At 33.8% G+C, this 20,725-nt stretch overlaps 1 protein-coding gene across 2 annotated transcripts in view; it reads left to right on the forward strand.

The window, feature by feature from the left end:
* The window catches only part of CNTN5 (contactin 5), a 1,339,954-nt gene that overhangs the window by 808,263 nt on the left and 510,966 nt on the right, over positions 1-20,725 (forward strand). For both annotated transcript variants that reach the window (XM_050758026.1, XM_050758027.1), the window contains exons 5-6: positions 2,587-2,710; positions 2,821-2,996. In XM_050758026.1, coding sequence (XP_050613983.1) covers positions 2,587-2,710; positions 2,821-2,996 — 300 coding nt within the window. The remainder of the gene's footprint in view (positions 1-2,586; positions 2,711-2,820; positions 2,997-20,725) is intronic.

Genomic DNA, 20,725 nt, shown 5'->3' on the forward strand with positions numbered 1-20,725 from the left:
CAATGGTGATTGTGAGTGTTTCGTGGTATTATGCATGAAAAGTATTCAGCATAATGTCTGGCTTATAGTAATTACACTAAAAGTAAATATTAGTTATTATTGATAACAATTTATTCAGTGCTTGCAATATACAAGGTATTTGCCAATGTTAATGCCAACTGATATTCATACTAATATTGTAAAGTAGGCATTATTATCCACAAATAATACATGAGTAGCAGATAATCAAAGATGTTTGGTTCATGGCTAAAAAATACTAGTACTGGAATTTGAACCTACCTGTGTCCAAATCTAAAGCTCAAGAATTGTCTGTTATATGAAAATACAACACATACTTATTATATGTGAATTTTATGCAACATGTGTATTTTTAATGTTTAAGTCAGAGTTTTAATGTGTAAAGATCAGAAACGGTTATTCACAATGTAATTGTGCATGTTAATTCTTAAAATTTCATTTATACAAATTTTGACATAAAAATTTATAAAATTTTTCCAAGTTTTTATGAACTCATAATGCTACAACAAATACAAAATTTTGACAATAATTTTCTCTAGTTATTTATTAAATCATTTATTTTCCTTTTCCTTGTTGAATTAAAGTTTTAATTGACAGCAATATAATTTGGTACTGTGAAACACATTTTGGTTATTTGGGTGTAATATTTTGCTGTAGCTTTTAAAACCTGCAGCTAGGCCACTTGAGGTGGTTCACTCCTGCAACCCCAGCACTTTGGGAGGCCTAGGCGGGTGGATCACTTGAGGTTAGGAGTACGAGACCAGCCTGGCCAACATGGCAAAAACCTGTCTCTACTAAAAATACAAAAATTATCTAGGCATGGTAGCTGGAATTGCAGCTACTCGGGAGGCGGTTGCAGGAGAATCGTTTGAACCCAAGAGGCAGAGGTTGCAGTGAGCCAAGATCGTGCCACTGCACTCCAGACAGAGTGGGAGTGAGACTCTGAAAAGCAAACAAAAACCAACCCTGTATCTAGGTTATGTAGGAGTCAAAATATTTGCCCGTACATGCTCATAGTGAGTGCTCAGTTTTTATTTGGTTTAAAATACTATGAAAACTCCTGTTTTACTTCGCCAAAATAAAATATCATATAATATATTTAAAGAAAGCAAATCATTTTACTCTGAATTTGTTCTTCTAAATATGAGGTGTACATCTTTTCCCAGAAATTTATTTAGCTCAAATTTCCTGGAACATTTATTTTTATACTTTTTTCTTAATATTTTCTTGTGATTATCTGCAGAAGGTATAAACTTCTGTTTAATACAGATATGGGAAATACATCTTTCCTGAAATCATTTCTCTATCCTTATCTGTAGTAGTAGTTTTTAACAAGGGTCATTTTGATCCTGGAACACATATAACAATGTCTGGATACATTTTTTATTATTATATGTTGGAGAGAGATGCTACTGGAATCTAGTGGGTAGAGGCCACGGATGCCGCTAACCATTCTACAATGTACAAGACAGCCCCCACTCAACAGAAAGATCTGTCCCAAAACGTCAGTGGTGCAGAGACTGAGAAACCTGATCTAGGGATATTATGTGATCAAATTCATGATCAATGAAAATTAAGCACAAAAAGCTTTACTTTTTCACAATTTCACAATTCAGGATGCTATAGATCTTAGATATGCACACGATGCTCTGAATGCTTACATAACTGTGGGCTAAAATAACTTACTTGTATTCTCTGTACATTTACTAATCATTTCTCCAGCTGACTTAGTCTAAAACTCAAGTCCAAGTTGACATTTGAAGTCCATTTTTAGTCTCACTTTTTTCATGAAATTTTCATTAGCTTCAAATTACTTTTATTACACACAGAATATCTCTGAGTATTAGCTAACTAAAATAGAATCGAGTACCTGGTATAGAGTAGGTAACAAATTTATGTGCTCTTCCCACTGGCCTCCACCTCCTTATATGACTTTTGTCTTCTGATCTTACTGACTATTTAGTTGTATAAAGTTTTGCCATTTTAATTAAGTTGTCTTTTTTGAAAGCATGTCTTATTTATTCCATGAAAATACCTTTGTTCATGTTACATCATTTTTTTACACTCCAGAATTGTTAGCACTAAATGTAGTGAATTAATGAAGAATATTAAAAAATTGCAAAAGGACCAACATTTTCATACCTGTAGCTCCTAAGTAGTGACACAATATTAATGTATTACTTTTGCATGTGTATTATTTTCAGCATTCTAAGAGTTTTATAAACTATCAGGTTTTTTAAGATAATGTTTATGCTTAGTGTTATTATCCTTTAGTCTGATTTTGAAAAATGAAAACAGATAAATATATTTAAAACACAAATGTCTGAGATGCTTGTTTTTATGTATTATATCTTTAACAGCATTTTTACTTGATTAAAAATTATATTTGGTTCTTTACAATTTAATAAAACAATTCAATTTTCTAGCTATTCCTTCTTCTGGGAATTTACCTGTTGATTACAAGAAAAGAGCAAGTATTTTGAATATAGATAAGATGGAAAAGAAAGAAAACACAAAATATCTTGCTAGTTTAAGGAAGTTTAAAATGTGTCTGTTTTGTCTTTACAGAAAGTGTGGACTATGGGCCAGTTTTTGTGCAAGAACCAGATGATATTATTTTTCCAACTGATTCTGATGAAAAGAAGGTAGCACTGAATTGTGAAGTTCGTGGCAATCCAGTTCCCAGTTACAGGTAGGAATTCACTGTTAATCATTTTTCTTAAGCCTTAAAAACTTTCCATCAATGATATTCTGACACTCCCAGAGAGGATTATACATATTTGTCTTCTGATTTTTCCTAAGATGGCTTCGAAATGGAACAGAAATAGATCTGGAAAGTGATTATCGCTACAGTTTGATAGATGGCACCTTCATTATAAGCAATCCAAGTGAAGCAAAGGATTCTGGTCATTATCAGTGTCTAGCAACCAACACTTTGGGGAGTATTCTTAGTAGAGAAGCTACACTTCAGTTTGCCTGTGAGTAAAATATATTATTTTTCTATATATATGTGTATATACAGTATGGATTTTTAAACTTTAGTTCAGGAAAGAAAAACTTAAGATCTCAAAGTTTTAAATGTGATAAAACCATGGTAAGACATGGTAAGAATTCGAATTATGCAAACAGTTCATTTCTTCTTGGGGTATTTTGAAATTTTCTGAAAGATTTGCTATCTTCAAAATAAACCTGACATACTAGCCTGAGGGGTCAAAGTCCTTTTCATTAAAGTAAAGTTCTAGAAGTCATAACAACGTATTTTGAAACACACCACTTATTATGTATTATTTTTAAGTCTTTGAGTTCAAATTAAGCTTTCTTTGTGAAAAAAAATTATAATTCAAATATCTTTTGAAATCTGATTCTCTCCATCTCTTTTTAAAAATATCTACTGTTGTCCTATCTACTATAGTCACCATTTGCTATGGATTTCTAAGAATATAAGATAGCACATTCTAAAAATTCTGCTTATATTCAGGTAACAAAAAATACCTCTGAAATGCTAATATTTTAGATTTTGACTATGTCTTCCAGATGTCCCAATTTTTGTATTGCAAAAAAGATACCGTATCTGGCTATAGAAAGATAGATACGCACACGCACACACACGCACACACACACACACACACACACACACACACAGAGGAATATAAGCATTTCTAAAGTAGATAATATACCTGATTAACTGAAAATTAGCCGGGCGTGGTAGTGGGCGCCTGTAGTCCCAGCTACTTTTAGAGGCTGAGGCAGGAGAATTGCTTGAACCTGGGAGGTGGAGGTTGCAGTGAGCCGAGATTGCACCACCACACTCCTGCCTGGGCGACACAGCAAGACTCGGTCTCCAAAAAAAAAAAAAAAAAAAAAAAAAGGAAAAGAAAGAAAGAAAAGCAAGCAAATGTGTGTATATATAATTAACTGAATATATTTATTCTTAAAAACTCTTGAAATTATTTTACTTACAGTGACAGCTTACAATAAACTAAAAATAGGCTAATAGGCAAAATATTTTATTATTCCTTAATAAGTAATCCTACTTGAAATTAAATTCTTGAGATAGAATCTCTAAAAAATACTGAGAAAGACCAGGAATCTTTATATTAATAATTAAACTGTAATTGTATTGGCTACATAAGAGATCATGAAACGATTTTTAAATTAAAATTACACCTGGAAGAATGTAATAATTGATCTTTCTCTATATAATCATTCTCAGGTATCATTTCTAATTAACCCAGAATTCAGACACCCTATTAAAGAAGTATGAAATAGAAAAGGAAAGAGTAAAGAATTGATGATAAATACAGTTTGAGGAGCACCAAGATAGGTCCTAGAAAAATGTAAATCTCATCTTTTAAAGTATATTTGCCTAAGGAATTCAGATAGGCACATTTACATAGGCCAAAGATACCAAGATAGCAGCCTAAATAGATTCTTTTTTATTTTGGAAAATATTATGTGGTGTATCACAGAACCTAATAGTTTATATTATGCACAATTAACAAAGTAACCTAATAAACTAACCCTCATAATAGCTCCTTTATTCAATAGTCTTCTCAAGATAGATGCAGCATATCCAGAAAATATGCTTCACAAATATTAATGGCTTGTACCTTACACTTTGGTCTACAGTATCTGATACAAGGTATACCAGTTAGGTATAGCCTGTATGTCATTTGTTTTTCCCTTTGTGGAAGCAAATTATGCCAACTTTTTCTGCATGTGTTTACAGCAGAAAGCTATTTATTTTACATATCCATATGACTGTCCTAGGTTTTCTGGAAAGACCCAACACAGTTGTCAAATACACTCACCTGAAATGAGGACTTTGGCACTAGCATTTATAGTTCAATGACCAGACATGGGAAGTACTAGTTATCCTAAGTATCTTACCTATTTAGCAAGAAGCTGTCTTCAACTTGATGTAGAGCAATATCTACCTATTTTTAACTTAAACATTATGGGCTTACATGTGTATTCAGTGGTAGCACCTTATGACTCTACCCCTCTCCACTTTCTAGCAAACTCAGGTCATTGGCTAGATATGCATAAAAACCCACAAGGTACCGGGTTAAAGCAGAGAGTTACACAGGGAAGACCAATTCTGCCTCAAAGTTATTTCCCCACCTAGATGCCATTATGCTTATTCTTATGATATTGAAATAAGTCCTTTAGATGTAGCTCCATCTATTTTTCCAGTTTGTCTTTGAAAATAAATTCAAATATGGGCAGTAGGGAGAAAAGATGATTTGATTAACCTTACTAGTATACCTGGATGGGAGTTTGGGTGCTGTAGGATTCAGGGACTGAGAATCGTTCAGAGATTAGGGAGTGAAAATGAGGTAGGAAGTTGGGGAGAAAAAAAGAAAAGGGGTTTCTGAAATTAAGTGAAAGAAGACAAAGGCAATGTGAAACTTAAAAACTTGGTCGGCAGGCCTTGCGCGGTGGCTCACGCCTGTAATCCCAGCATTTTGCGAGGCTGAGGCGGGTGGATCATGAGTTCAGGAGATCAAGACCATCCTGGGTAACACGGTGAAACCCACCTGTACTAAAAACACAAAAAATTAGCCGGGCCTGGTGGCACGTGCCTGTAGCCCCAGCTACTAGGCAGGCTGAGGCAAGAGAATCGCTTGAACCCGGGAGGCAGAGCTTGCAATGAGCGGAGATCGCACCGCTGCCATCCAACCTGGGCGACAAAGCGAGACTCCGTCTCAACAAACAAACAAAAAACTTTGTTGGCAACTTTCCTTTATATTGTGTTTTCTGAAGACCAGGCTTGTAGGTAAATATATTTAATAGAATACACTCACTATTGTTGGAGTGTTTAATGTCTGAAGGGATTTTTGTGGAGGAATGTTTATTACTTCTGTCACGTTTTAAAGCTGAAATATTTCATATCTACCAGGCATTATTTATCTAAAAATTTAAATATTCGTTATACAACTAACATTTCAAAATCAATATATTTAATAGACTGAGACAATTATTAAAGTATATTTAATCAAATTTTGTTAAACATTTATTAAATATTGAATATACAAGTCTTAAATGTATTAAATGTTTTAAAATCAGACTAAATTTGTAAATCATCAAAATGATTGCAAAACTTTTCACTAATACAGTACTTACAGTTATAATTCCTCCTTGTACTTATGCTTGAGGCATATCTCCTTGCATATGTACTTACAGTTATAATTCCTCCTTGTACTTATGCTTGAGGCATATTTGCATATGTTATTCAGTTTATAGTAATTGAATATGTGTTTTTACCTTTTACACATTAATTTTATCATTTGTTGTAAAATACCTTTTTAGATTATTTTTATGCTGTGCTAGTGCTATCATGATCTTCCAAAATCAAACTTAAAGGACTGTGTTACCCGATTCAAAGTCTGTTTTTGAGTTACCAGCCCAATGAGTTTTGATTGCCTCTTTCAAATTCGAGATCTGTTTAACAGACTAGTTCACTTTTGTGATTAACTATTATTATTGTTATATCAATGATACTTTTTAAATCTTCAGCTTTTACTTTTGCCTTTTAGAATATGACAACATCGCTTGAAATTATGTGATTCTAAAACTTGTTGAACAGTGTTTAATAAACATAGAATGGGGCTCCCCTAATTATAGCCATAAAAAATGTATTAATTTGTATTATATAATAGGTATATACTTAATTGAAGAAGTTATCCATATACTAACATAATATCAAATTATCCATATACTAACAATTATTATACATATTTATTATGAAAAGATAAATATTAAATATAATAAAATGTAAATATATGTCTTTGAAGTTATCTTTCTTTTGCATGAAAATTACATATTTTCAAAGAAAAATTTCTGATTTTTAGTATCATTAAAGTCAGATGGCTTTTTGTAGATTCAACATATATATATTATGCATACATATATATATATGTATGCATAATTAGTATACTGACACTCCCTTAATGCTAGGAGTACTCTTACTTAACCAGAAATATATTTTAAAATATTCTGCCTTTCCACTAATAACAGGTTGTCTTCCTGCTCCCATCCCCTTGTCAGGCATAGATTGATCGCTTTTCAATGACTATAATGTTATAGAGTCTAAACTCTAGGTGCTGCAGGAGCATATTAGATAGTATCAAATAAGTTCTGGTGGTAGATAGGATAACATTATTGCTAAACCAGATAGTAAAAAATATTTTTTAAAAATAGGTTTTGAATGTCTCAAGCTCATATTGATAGCTTATATTTACTGAATGCTTACTTTTGTGGCAGACAGTGCTCTGTTTTAAATACATTAACTCATTTTATCCTCATAACCAACACATGAGTTGTTCATGTTGTAAAATGTAAATTCATTTTTCAGATGATACCTCTAATTTAACCCTAATAGTACTCAATCTTTTCCTATTCCCGTATAAATGTGTATTGGATTTCTTTTTGACCTAGCCAATTTGATTTTGGAAGTTCTTCTGAACTTGAATTAAATTGGAATGTTTTTAAAAATCTCATATGCTTGCTTCCTTAGTCATTTTACAATTTATTAACGTCTATGTAAGAAAAATTAACATTAGTAATGAAAATAAGCATGCAATCAGTGTCCTGCATTACTTCTCATTGTTCAAATTTAGTTTAAAACCACTTATTTAATTTTCCTTACAGAAGTTTAAGAGTTTAGGAGACATTGACTCTCTTTCTAATCCTGGAATTTCGGGTTTATAGTAATTTTGATGTGTAATCACTCTTTCTTACTAACATATATTTTTCTTTTAATAAAACCTTTCTTCATAATTTCATTATTTATTGAATAAGCTACAGTTAGGACCTAGAAAGCTAACTTTTCTAAATTAATTTGAGACAGGACAAAGATAACTGCAGCTATTGTCAAAAGCGGATCTCATCATAGGTCCTAGCTTTTGCAGAAAATGATGATAAGGAAGTGAGTGTTTTATTAATACCTGGTGATATAGCAAAAATAAAGTTATATGTAGCATTTGGAAAAATTAAGCAAGTATAAAGCAAGTTAAATTGTTTTTAAAGTTTCATTTCTATTCATTTGTCACCCAATATATTAACAAATATAAAACAGCAAATGTATGATTATATACTAGTGTTATTTTATTAACATATTTAATGTTTACCTCTTTCCAAAGGTGATTTTTTTTTTGACTTGCTCAAAATACATGCATAATTAAGTAAATATAGTCCTAGGAAAAATATACCTTATAACAGCTCAAGATAGTACAGGTCAAGGTAGTACAGACCATAAAGTGAGACAAATATTTCCCTGGTGGTCAAAGCAAAAGAAAGAAGTAAAAACATGTGAAGGAATCTAACAGGATTTAATTCCCCTGCACACCCAACACTTCCTCAGAGAAGCAAATCTCCTCTTGACAAATTTTCATAGAAATTTTTCATTTGAAGCTTTTTATTGCAACCCCTACAACATCCCTACATCAATTCAATGGCAAGTTTAATTAGCTTGACATAAAGCCAAAAATGTCTTTAACCGGAACTAGAATTTAATCATGAAGCCATTCACTTTATTCACTGATTAATATTTTTTTTTCTAATTTTGATTTGGACAACAAACAGATTTGAGCAGCTGCTCTTCAGTGGTTCATCCACCCCTAACCTGCCTCAAGGGCTTAAATGTGTACCCATGAGGAACTTCATTTTAAATTCTCTCTAAATAAATATTTATCTATAAACATAGTTCAGCTTACTTAGTGTTAATACTTAGTTTAGCATTAATAAACCTAATCCTCACAAGGGTGTAGTAAAAATTAACGAGGTGGAGAAGTCATGTTAGTGAACTGGTTTTTAAGGTTAAAATTAAAATCATAAGCACAAAGCTGGAGTGATTTTCTAGGGATGATTATTACTGATTATCAATGAGATTATGTTTGACAAAAGATATTTTATTCCTGAAGCCTGTGTTTATCATGAGGATAATTTCCTCAGCTACTGTAGTGATTTCTCTTCAGTGACAAGCAAGAATACGCCATATAAAACTTTGTCACTCTCACACTTCTCAAACATCCTTCAGAAATCCAAAGCTCATAGCAGTTTCTTCACAGTTGGGATTTTTAGAAATAATTCATGCCAGAAAGTCAAACATAAAATGAATCAGGAATCAAATCTCCCTATGCTGTATCTTACTTCAAAAATACCTTTATATGCAATTCTTGGTAAATTGATAGTTCCTATCTGAATTTGAACATACTGCTTTTCAGGGCATTTAGTGATTTAGATCCAGAATATTCCATTAGTTTTCCTTGAAGCAGTTGATTAAAATAACCTACTTAACTCTTTGAGAGATTATATGACTTTTGTAGGCTTTGTATTTAAGCCCTTTAATTTAACCTTTCATTTTCATATAAAACTCAAAAATTACTTCTCTGGCTTTTTTCTTAACTTACTCTCCTAAGGTAAAATTGTCCTTAGAGTTTAAAGCCACATTTTACTAGTAGTGTTTAATATCTAATAAAATGATTTGAATAATCACAAACTCCACAGTATATGCAGAGCTTTATTTGATTAGTCTCTGAGGCTTATCCTGTAATAACTTTATTATATCATTTGAATATTAATCTGAATGAAAGAGTCACATTGACATGGATGAATTTACTAGTTGTAAAGTTATTAGATGTTATTACAAAATAAATTAATGTTTGCAATTTTATCTTCCATACACAAATGACTCTCTTTTTTTTTAAGGAAATCACAACTCACAATAAAATAATGTTTAAGTGTTTCTTTAAAAGTATAATTACTTTGGTCATAATAGATACAGTAACTGTGAGTGTGTAATCCCTTGGCAAAATACAGTATGGATTATTGGATTAAGTTCAAAGGAAATAATTTAAAAATCAAAAATACATAAATTTATGCTTTACTTTAAAATTTTGTAGAGATGATGTCTAGCTATGTTGCCCAGGCTGGTCTTGAACTTGTGGTTTCAAGTGATCCTCTTGCCTCAATCTTCCAAAATGCTGGGATTATAGGCATGAGCCAAGATACCCAGCCTAATTTTATACTTTAAAAGGAAATTATGACAAATGAGTGAAAGTTGAAGTCTGTTGTAGACTACCCTCACACTCCTATTTCTTTTACATAAATTATAAATTTGCAAGTATTTTATTTATTAAAGTACAACCAAACAGGTACTTTCATTATTTATGAAAATAATGAATAACTCTGCCTTTATTTAACAGATGACCTGCAACAAAATGGTTCCGTTTTCCTGGCTTGGCACAGGGTATATTTTACCATAGTGCTCTTTTGTTTTGCTTTTAGAGATTCAGGAAGTCAGTTCTTCATTCAAGTTGTAAAGCGACCAGGATCAGGGACTGTATACATCTTCTGACCTTCAGTGCTCAAGCACATTTACCTAATTCATTGTCCTTAGTCCTTAGCAGAGTGTTTGTGGAGACCTTTCCCAAGCACAGGAAATTCCAAAGCACTGAAGAACAATAGATGTTTTAAATTTCACTTAATGGTGTCAGGTTAACATGATAAAATAGCAACTCTGTCTCAGGATAGCTTATGATCTTGTTGAGTATAAAGACTCCAATATAATACAAAAAAAAATCAACAAAGGGGCAGTATAAATAAAGGGGCAGATAGAGACTATTCTAAGATCATTTTATTCCACAATAAAATGTTTCATTGAGGGACAAGTCAGAACAGAATATGTAGTACCCCAGAGTTCTTGCAAACTAATTTCACCTGAGTCAAAGAAACAACAATTATTATGCATTGACTGTATTATGCACCAAGTGCTAAACATTGCTAAGTTTCTTGTGTAATGAATAGCTAGATGGATAATTGATACATAGATATATAGAGATAGATAGATGTGTGTGAATATATATATATATATATGTAGCAGGTATGTGTGTATATATTATATATGGGTGTATATATAAAATATATATATTTGAGACGGAGTTTCACTCTTATTGCCCAGGCTGGAGTGCCATGGTGCGATCTCGGCTCACTGCAACCTCCGCCTCCCAGGTTCAAGCAATTCTCTTGCCTCAGCCTCCCAAGTAGCTGAGATTACAGGCATGTGCCACCATGACTGGCTAATTTTTTGTATTTTTAATAGAGACGGGGTTTCTCCATGTTGGTCAGCCTGGGCTTGAACTCCCAACTTTAGGTGATCCTCCCGCCTCAGCCTCTCAAAGTGCTGGGATTATGGGCGTGAGCCACTGTGCCCAGCCTTATATATATTTTAAAATAACATGATAATAGTAAAATTTATTGAACATTTAAATTGTAGGCCAACTACTAAACATATTTAATGCATCACCACCCCCTTTAATCCTCACATCAATTTGATGAAGGAAGTTCTATTATTAACCTAATATATAAGTGGAGAAAATAAAATGAAGCTGAGGGAAGTCAAGGTATTTCTGCGGCCACACAGCTAGTAAGTAATAAAACAGTAGCTCCAAATCAAATTTAGCATCAAACTTCGTACTTAAAATCTTTGTAATACTGCCATGTTCAACTAAAACATGCTTTGCATTACGTTTTTTTGTTTTGCGTGTGTGTAATTAATTTATGCATGTAGAATTTACTCATTCTTTGATCTCTCTTGGACGTTGTTCTGTAGTGAGTAATGGATATACTAATAGCGCTTGAGGCTAGCAAAATCAGTGCAAACCCTTATATTTCATATAAATTTCCTTGCCTACTTGGAATACCTGACCACTTTTTCTATTTCCTAATATCTTTCTTCTTTACTCCAGCCCTACAATACTCCCTCTGTATTGCTTATTGGAATTACCTATGCAAAACACAATTCTGACTAGGTTGCCCCTACATAAATCTTTGATGGATTACATTAATTGCATGGAAGTTTGTAATTTGCCCTACAGGTGTACAGAGGACACAAAAATAATAAGACTGTTGCATCAGGAATATGTATCCAGAGAACTCTGTAGGGAAAGTCACATTATGAGGGCATTTTAATATTCCAGGTAAAAAGGGCTTGAATTCTCCCTCTGTGGGAGGCTTGAAAATAAATGAGAATTTGTGAATGAATGAATAGGTGGTGGTGGGAGTATAGAAACATATGGGGGAGTTAGAATTACATCAAGATTCTGAGCTTGATCAATTCAATTGAACAATTTATAACGCCGTTACATAATCAAGTCACACAGATAAAGAATGTAGATTTCTGAGAGAATCAGTAAGTTCAATCTGAGGTACATTTATTCTGACTTTTAGGAAGAAATACCCAACATTTAAAAATATTTGTTGGTGCTCAAGAAACGCAGGTGAGAACTGGCCACAAAACATGTTGAGAGACTCAGTAAAACCAAGGGAATGTTTCACCAACGAGAATTTTACTAGGAAAAAAGACAACAGACCTAAACTTTAGGAGCATATGCGTTTCTCTCACAGAGAGACAATGAAAGGTAGAAAGAAAGAAGCTAGTAAAAGAGAGAGAAAAGGATGATCCAGTAAAATAGAGTATAACACAAATGATGTTCAAAATTTAAGGTGGGGACTGATGTCAGATGCTAAAGTCATTCTCAAAAAAGAACTTTGGGCCAGGTGCTGTGGCTCACACCTGTAGTGGCAGCACTTCGAAAGGACGAAGCAGAAAGATCACTTGAGGCTGAGAGCTCAAGTCCAGCCTGGGCAATATGGCAAGCCCTCATCTGTACAAAAAGTACAAAACTCAGCCAGACGTTGTGGTTTGTGACTGTAGTCCCAGTTACTTGGGCGGCTAAGGTGGAATGATCTGTTGAGCCCAGGAGTACTAGGTGAGCTGCGGTTACTCTGCTGTAGCAGGATGAGCCGCAGACAAAACCTCTCAGACACCGAGTTGTAGAAGGAAGGACTTTATTCAGCTGGGAGCATCAGCAAGCTACTGCCTTAAAATCCGAGCTCCCCGAATGCACAATTTCTGTCCCTTTTAGGGGCTCACAACAGTAAAGATTTTATATGAAAGGGTTGTGATTGGTTGAGCAATCTAGGGGATATGTGACAGTGGTTTCATGCACTGATAGAAACAGAACAGGGTAGGGAGTTTCACAGTGTTCTTCTATACAGTGTCTGGAATCTATGAATAACATTGGTTTCTAAGTTATGAGTTGATATTTAACTACTGGGTTTAGGCCAGGCAGGCCCAGGCCTAGTTTTGGGCCTGGCGCCGGGCTGCCTGTCTTTGGTTTTACTTCCTTGTTTTTCTCTTAAAACAGGTACTGAGTATAAAACAATATAAAACAATGTAGTAGTAGTTCTTCACTACTGCACTGTAGCCTGGGCAATAGAGTGAACTCTGTCTCAGAAAAACAAAAGCAAACAACAGCACAAAAGAAAAACAACAACAACAACAACAACAAAAAAAAAAACCTTTGGGATTGAGACTTTTAAAGGCCAAGTTCAGTATGACAGAGAAATCATAATCCAAGGCAAATCATTTTCCAGCTTTTTCTATAATGATTAGGCTACCCTAAACTATATATAGACCTCAAAGTAATAGGTATCATAATTAATATTGATTTTGGCCATAACAGGAATGAAGATGTGAACAACATACATTCGTGGACATGACATGAGACTGAAACCGAGGTGGTATTTAGTAGTAGAAAGAAGAGAGTTCGTTCAGAGGATGAGGCTGAAATTAGAAAACAGAGTCTAGTGAAATGAATTTCTCCTTTCCAAGTAAGGTATTTAGATCCTCTAGATTTTCTTCTTCCAGGGAAATATTCTGCCATATGGAATATAGTCAGTGTTGAAAATATTATGTCAAACTAGAAAAATTAAGAGTCTGGACTCTCACATTTGAACCTATAAGCTTAAACTAAGTAAACCATCTTTATATCAGCCAGGAAGGTATACAATTTTTAGAAATACTTTCTTCATTCTTGAAAACTAATTTTCACTTCATATCTTTAGAATATTTTTCAATAAAATACAACTATTATCATAATAGAAGTAGAAACCAATATAATCTTTTTTTTTTTTTTTTTTTTTTTTTTTTTTTTTTTTTTGAGACGGAGTCTTGCTCTGTGCCCCAGGCTGGAGTGCAGTGGTGCGATCTCGGCTCACTGCAAGCTCCGCCCCCCTGGGTTCACGCCATTCTCCTGCCTCAGCCTCCCGAGTAGCTGGGACTACAGGCGCCCGCCACCTCGCCCGGCTAATTTTCTTGTATTTTTAGTAGAGACGGGGTTTCACCGTGTTAGCCAGGATGGTCTTGATCTCCTGACCTCGTGATCCGCCCGTCTCGGCCTCCCAAAGTGCTGGGATTACAGGCTTGAGCCACCGCGCCCGGTGAAACCAATATAATCTTGCCATAATTCTCTAATGTCCAGTGAAAAAGTCTCATGATCATTAGGCTAAATGATGATTTTCCCATTTTAAAAAATGCAGAGAGAAGGAAGTAAGAGGATAGCAATTCTTTCTAAGAAGTCTCGCTAATTCCCTATGTGTTGTGCAGAAGGGCTTTAGCACCTGTGAATTCATGGCCTCAGTTCCTAGGGAAACTTTCTGCAGTGTTTTGTTTTTGTTTTTGTTTTGAGTCTAATTCAGTATTTTTGGCAATTTCTAGGGCTACAGGTGGGATTTCTCAGGGCAAATTCTAACAAGTCATGTTCTGTATCTGACACCGGAGCTTTTTTAAAGTTCAAGGCCTCTTCAGTTACCGCAATGTCAGCCTTGGTCAAACTATAAATGGTTCAAACTATAAAAAAACTAATTTTCATACAGTATGTATGAGTCTGTGTAGAGAGGCTCAGATCAGAAACACCTTATCTTTCACAACTGTCTTAGCATACCCTCAGACAGTGGACTTTAGATCTATTCTACAAGAAGTTGTTTAAAATTGTACCTCTGGAAGTTACATTTGTGGTGTTTATAGTCTAAGTGTAGACTCAGATGTGATCAAAATAACTTCTGTATGCCAGAGAGATGTTCTGTTCATTCCATGGGACTTAAGGGGCAAGTATGGAGTATCACTGTGCACTTTATTCTAGAATCTGTTGAAAGACTAAATAGTTTGAGAACAGGCTAATCACATAGTGTACTTTGGGTAGGAAAAGCTAAAACAATGAAAAATACTAGCTCTTTGTCTAGATCTATTCATATGAATGGGACAGGGTTAATGGTTTATGAAATGGTTACCATACCCCAATAAAGTTCACACTCCTACAAATGGCCTCAAGGCCATTTATTATTTGGACTTTGTCATTTTTCCAGCTTTCTCTGTAATTACTAGACTATCATAAACTGTATCTAGTCCTCAAAGCATTTCATGCTTAATTATATCATGTCTTTATATCATGTTTTCTCTGCCTGCTGAGCTACTGTTCAGTAACCCACGTCTCTACATCTGTCTCCCTCTCCCTCCCTCTCCTTCCCTCCCTCTCCTTCCCTCCCTCTCCTTCCCTCCCACTGTCCCTCTCCTTCCCTCCCTCTCCTTCCCTCCCACTGTCCCTCTCCCTCCCTCTCCTTCCCTCACCCTCCCTCTCCCTCCCTCTCCTTCCCTCCCTCTCTCTCTCTGACTCCCTCCCTCTCTCCCTCCTTATCTCCCTCCTCTCTCCTTCCCTCTCTCCCTCTCTCTCTCTCTCTGTCTCTCTCTGTCTTTCTGTATGTCTCTCTGTCTCTCCCTTTGTCTCATATGATTCCTTTAGTTATTTCTGGTAATATTTCTTTGCAGCTACTTATAACAATGGCTGAAGCCGTTCCAAGCACACCACTGAATTTGTTAGACTATGAACTCATTGAGGGCAGATTTCATGTTTTTTTTTTTTTTTAATTTCTTTGTTTTAGTTTAATAACCAACCTCTAACATGTAAGTTCATAGTCAACACTTAGTGAATGCTGGCACAATGTGTGAGTGAATTAATAAAACATCCTCCAGCACCACAATAGCCACTACACTCCAAAAGAATTCCCTTATGAGAACTATGAGAAGAATGATTCCTCCTTCTTAGGCGGAACATACAGAGCCATCTTTAACAATTGCAATAGAGAATCAAAATAAATCATACATTTATGCAGAAATACCTTGTCAATTATAAGGCCCCAAATAGATAATAGTCAAATAATTGCTACATTGAAAATGAATATTAATAACTATGTTAATGAATAGAATTAATGTTAATATCAATACAAATGTTAATACCCATTTTAATGCAGTAATATTTTTACACATTATTTTGCATACTATTGGTAATATCTTACACATCATATTACATGTCTGAAGCAAACGAAGAGACCCCCCGAAAAATATAGGAAAGTTGCCTTTTTAAAAAAAGTGATTTTAGATGTGACCCTAAGTGCAGAGAGAAGAAAACTCTGACTTTCCTTTTTAAATATAGTTTTAGAATTCTAGCAACAACTCTATTGATCTCTGTGGCAATAAAATTTCCCATCCATTTCATAGTGCCATTGGGTTGTAAACTTACAGTTAGGATATAGTGATAGAATTTATCAAACCAAGCAACAAAACTTGTTTTGTTAAGTTTTTTGAAAATGTACGTGCTAATATTATTCTATTTGAGTTGCCAACGCTTAAGGTGTCTGTCTACCCAGTGCCACTGCCATAATTCATGTCAAAATATCCAGAAAAAAATAGTTTACTCTTTCAGTCAGTTTTTTAAAGATCTTGTTTTCCAGGCCATTATAAGAAAAAAAAGAAAGTGTTTATGTCACACCTCTTAATAGGTGAATTAATTTAGAGAACTGTCTTTCCTCACTCACAAGAAATTAAATAGCATTTTCAAAGCATCACATCTGTCACAACAGAATAACCAAAAATGTGTCTATAAACTGTCAGCAAACAGCATCAAATAAGGTCATTTATATCAATTATGTTTTCATAAACACAGTAAATCATCCACCTAAGAAATCACAACCATTACAGACTTATTTAAATGATAATTCATGGAATTTTATGAACAGTCATTAAATTAACAAAATAACAAATAGTATAATGTCTGGGATGGAACTAGGATGTTTATGAACCAAAATTTCTATATGTCTATGCACCAATACGTAAGCAGGCCTAGAAACTTGGCCTTTAATTATTTTCTAAATTCCATTGTAAGAGTACTAACAGTTGAAAAAGCTACGAATGTTTCCCTATCGATTTTTTTAAAACCCTCGTGAAAAATAGAATATATGTGCTTGCCTTTAGAAAGCATTCTGTGTCAGAAGTTTTATTCATCTTATTTAGTGATATTTCGCTTTCTAGAGTTTTTTGAAGTTACTTCTTCAGAAGTTATAAAAATATTTTTATTTTAATTTACCTCATTTTAGAAAAAAAAAGGCTTTGCTCATAGACACTACAATAAAATATTCTTACCAACTTGCTCAATTTTAAAAAATGTTAGACATTTATATTTTATTTATATTTAAACTTTAATGACAATGCTAATAATAATTGCTAAGATTTATTAAGTGATTATTATATTCTAGACACTCAGGTGAACGTTTTGTATTTACCTTCATTTTGAACTTCAAAAAATCCTACAAATTAGGCATTATTTACATTTATAAACATTTTGAACATTAGGAAACTGTGCCTGAAGGAGGCAACCGACTTGCTCAAGGTAGCGTAGTTAAAAGGAGATGAAACAGATATTTATCTTTCTTTATCTGACTCTGTATGTAGATCTCTTAAGAAACTAAAAAAATCTCCTACTGTTTGTGGGTGTTATGCATGTGATATCTCTCTGAATCATCTGAACCATCCTGAGGCTGTGCTTAGTATTCTCACAGTCTCTAATTTTGAGATCAGACAATTGAAACGAAAAGGATCATATATCCTCTTTATGGTCACATGGCTCAGATTACTGAACTTAACCTATGTAATATATCTGATATACATATGCACATTTAGGCCATCCTTTTCTATTTTTAATTCATTATTTTTATTTTATTCCGACTCTTATTTTAGATTCAGTGGTTTATATGCAGGTTTATTACCTGGGTACATTGCATGATGCTGAGGTTTGGGTTACGAATGGTCCTGTCACCTAGTTACTTAGCATAGTACCCAGTAGTTAGTTTTTCACCCTTTCCCCCAACCCCACTTAATGTTTCTAGTTTCTGGTTTTGCCGTCTTTATATCCACATGTACCCATTATTTATCTTGTACTTATAAGTGAGAACATTTGGTATTTGATTTTCTGTTCCAGCATTAATTTGCTCAGGATAATGGCCTCGAGCTGCATCCATATTGCTTCAAAGAGATCTTTCATTCTTTTTTATAGCTATGTAGTATTCCATGGTATATATGTATCGTATTTCTTTATCTGCTCCACTGTTGATGGGCACCTAGGTTGATTGCATGTCTTTGCTTTTGTGAATAGTGCTTCAGTGAACATGTGAGTGCATGGGTCTTTTTGGTAGAACTGTTTGTTTTATTTTGGGTATATACCCAGTAATGAGATTGCTGGGTGGAATGGTAATTCTCTTTTAAGTTATTTGAGAAATCTCTAAACTACTTTCCTCAGTGGCTGAATGAATTTACATTCCCATCAACAGTGTACAAGTTGTTTTCTTTTCTCAACAGTCTCGCCAACATCTGTTGTTTTCGACGTTTTGGTAACAGCCGTTCTGACTGGTGTGAGATGGTATTTCATTGTGATTTTGATTTGCATTTCTCTGATGATTAGTGATGTGGAGCACTTATTTGATACGTTTATTGGTTGCTTGTTTGTATTCTTTTGAGAAATGGCTGTTCATGTATTTCACTCATTTTTAACAGAGTTATTTGGTTATGTTAAATTATTTAAGTTCCTTATAGATTCTGAATATTAGACCTTTGTCAGAAGTGTAGTATACAAATATTTTCTCTGATTCTGTAGGTTGTCTACTGTTTTGACAGTTTATTTTTCTTTGCAGAAGCTTTTTAGTCTATTTAGGTATAACTTGTCAATTTTAGTTTATGTTGCACTTGCTTTTGAGGACTTACTCATAAATTCCTTCCTGAGGCCAGTGTCCAGAATGGTATTTCATAGGTTTTCTTTTAGGATTCTTATAGCTTGAAGTCTTACATTTAAGTCTTTAATCTTTCTTGAGTAGTTGTTTTTTGTATATGGTGAAATGTAGAGGTCTAGTTTCATTCTTCTGTCTATAGCTAGGCAATTATCCCAGCATCATTTATTGATTAGTAAATCCTTTTCTCATTGCTTAATTTTGTAAAGTTTGTTGAAGATCTGATGGCTGTGGATGTACAACTTTATTTTTGTGTTCTCTATTCTGTTCCATCGGTCTGATTTTGTACCCGTACCAGGGTGTTTTGGTTACTGTAGCCTTATAGTGTAGTTTGAAGTGAGGTATTGTGATATCTCCAGCTTTGTTATTTTTGCTCAGGATTGCTTCAGCTATTTGGATGTTTTTCTTGTTGTTGTTACATATGAATTTTAGAACTTTTTTTTAATTATCTGATAAATGATACTAATAGCTTGATAGGAATAGTGTTGAATCTGTAGATTACTTTGGACAGTATGGGCATTTTAATGATATTGATTCTTCTATTCCATTAACATGGAATGTTTCTTCATTTGTTTATGTCATCTAGAGATTTCTATCATCAGTGTTGTATAGTTCTTCTTGGAGAGATCTTTCACCTTACTGGTTAGATTTTTTCCAAAGTATTTTTCGTAGGTCATCCTTTTTTAAAATCTATACAACAGTGTATTCACAAAAGGCTGGTGGTATACTTAAGCACACTGATTATGCCAATACAGTGACACAAAGAGAAGATGCATGCCAACTTTCATGCATGGCTTTCATTTGAATGTTTTTTTTTCTATAATTCAAGCAATATATAGTTTCATATTATGTTAAGGACTTCATATTGTTTTTTATTATGTGTAGATAAAACTCAAATAGTCCTAATTCCAGGAGAGGTAAAATAAATAGAATTAATGTAATTTGACTATAAATATTATCAGGTCATACATGATTGAGGGGAACATCAAGAATGTGGAAGTATCAGTAATGTCAGTTACCTTGGTTTTAGCATCTAAAGTAAGTACAGTCCAGCCTATTGTAATTGTTGTACTCACCTTAAAAGAAGCCCTACCTTTAGAAATTAGGGATATTCAAATATTCTACTTTACTTCAAACTATTTTCTAGCATCAAAAATTTATACCTACTGCTGTTGTGAGCATAAACTAAAATAAGTTGAATACCTAGTGATATTAAGTATTTTTCTACTTTCAAAGTTAATGTTTAGAAGCCAAGCTTTAACTGCAATTCAGACTTTTTTATCTGAGCTTTCAAAATTTAGGAATACCAGAAATATACAATTTATAATATTAATTACAATATTTTTTCTAACATAACCTGTATTCTATTGTAAATATGGGTAAGACTTAATGAATATTTAAATATAAAACATACAAATTAACTGTCAACCTAACCATGTTTCCAACCCCCGCATCTCTGCATCATATTTAATATCGTATTTTCTTTCATGTTGCTAAATACATTTCAGCATGACAACTAGCTAAGGACAAACAAAATTTAATAATACATGCACTTTTACATGATCTTTTGAACTTGAAATTTTGTCCTTGTCCAGGGTCCACTGAAACTCTTCTGCCACAAAGCAATATCCTTCATCTTCGCTTATAACAGATGTTGTTTTTTTCCCCCGGATTCTGACATGGAGACAAATTACCATCTTCCTATATAACTATAAAACAGAATTGCTTTTCTCATTCATAGATTATGCAG

The sequence above is a fragment of the Macaca thibetana genome, chromosome 14 (assembly GCF_024542745.1).
Source record: "Macaca thibetana thibetana isolate TM-01 chromosome 14, ASM2454274v1, whole genome shotgun sequence".
NCBI classification, from domain to species: Eukaryota; Metazoa; Chordata; class Mammalia; order Primates; family Cercopithecidae; genus Macaca; species Macaca thibetana.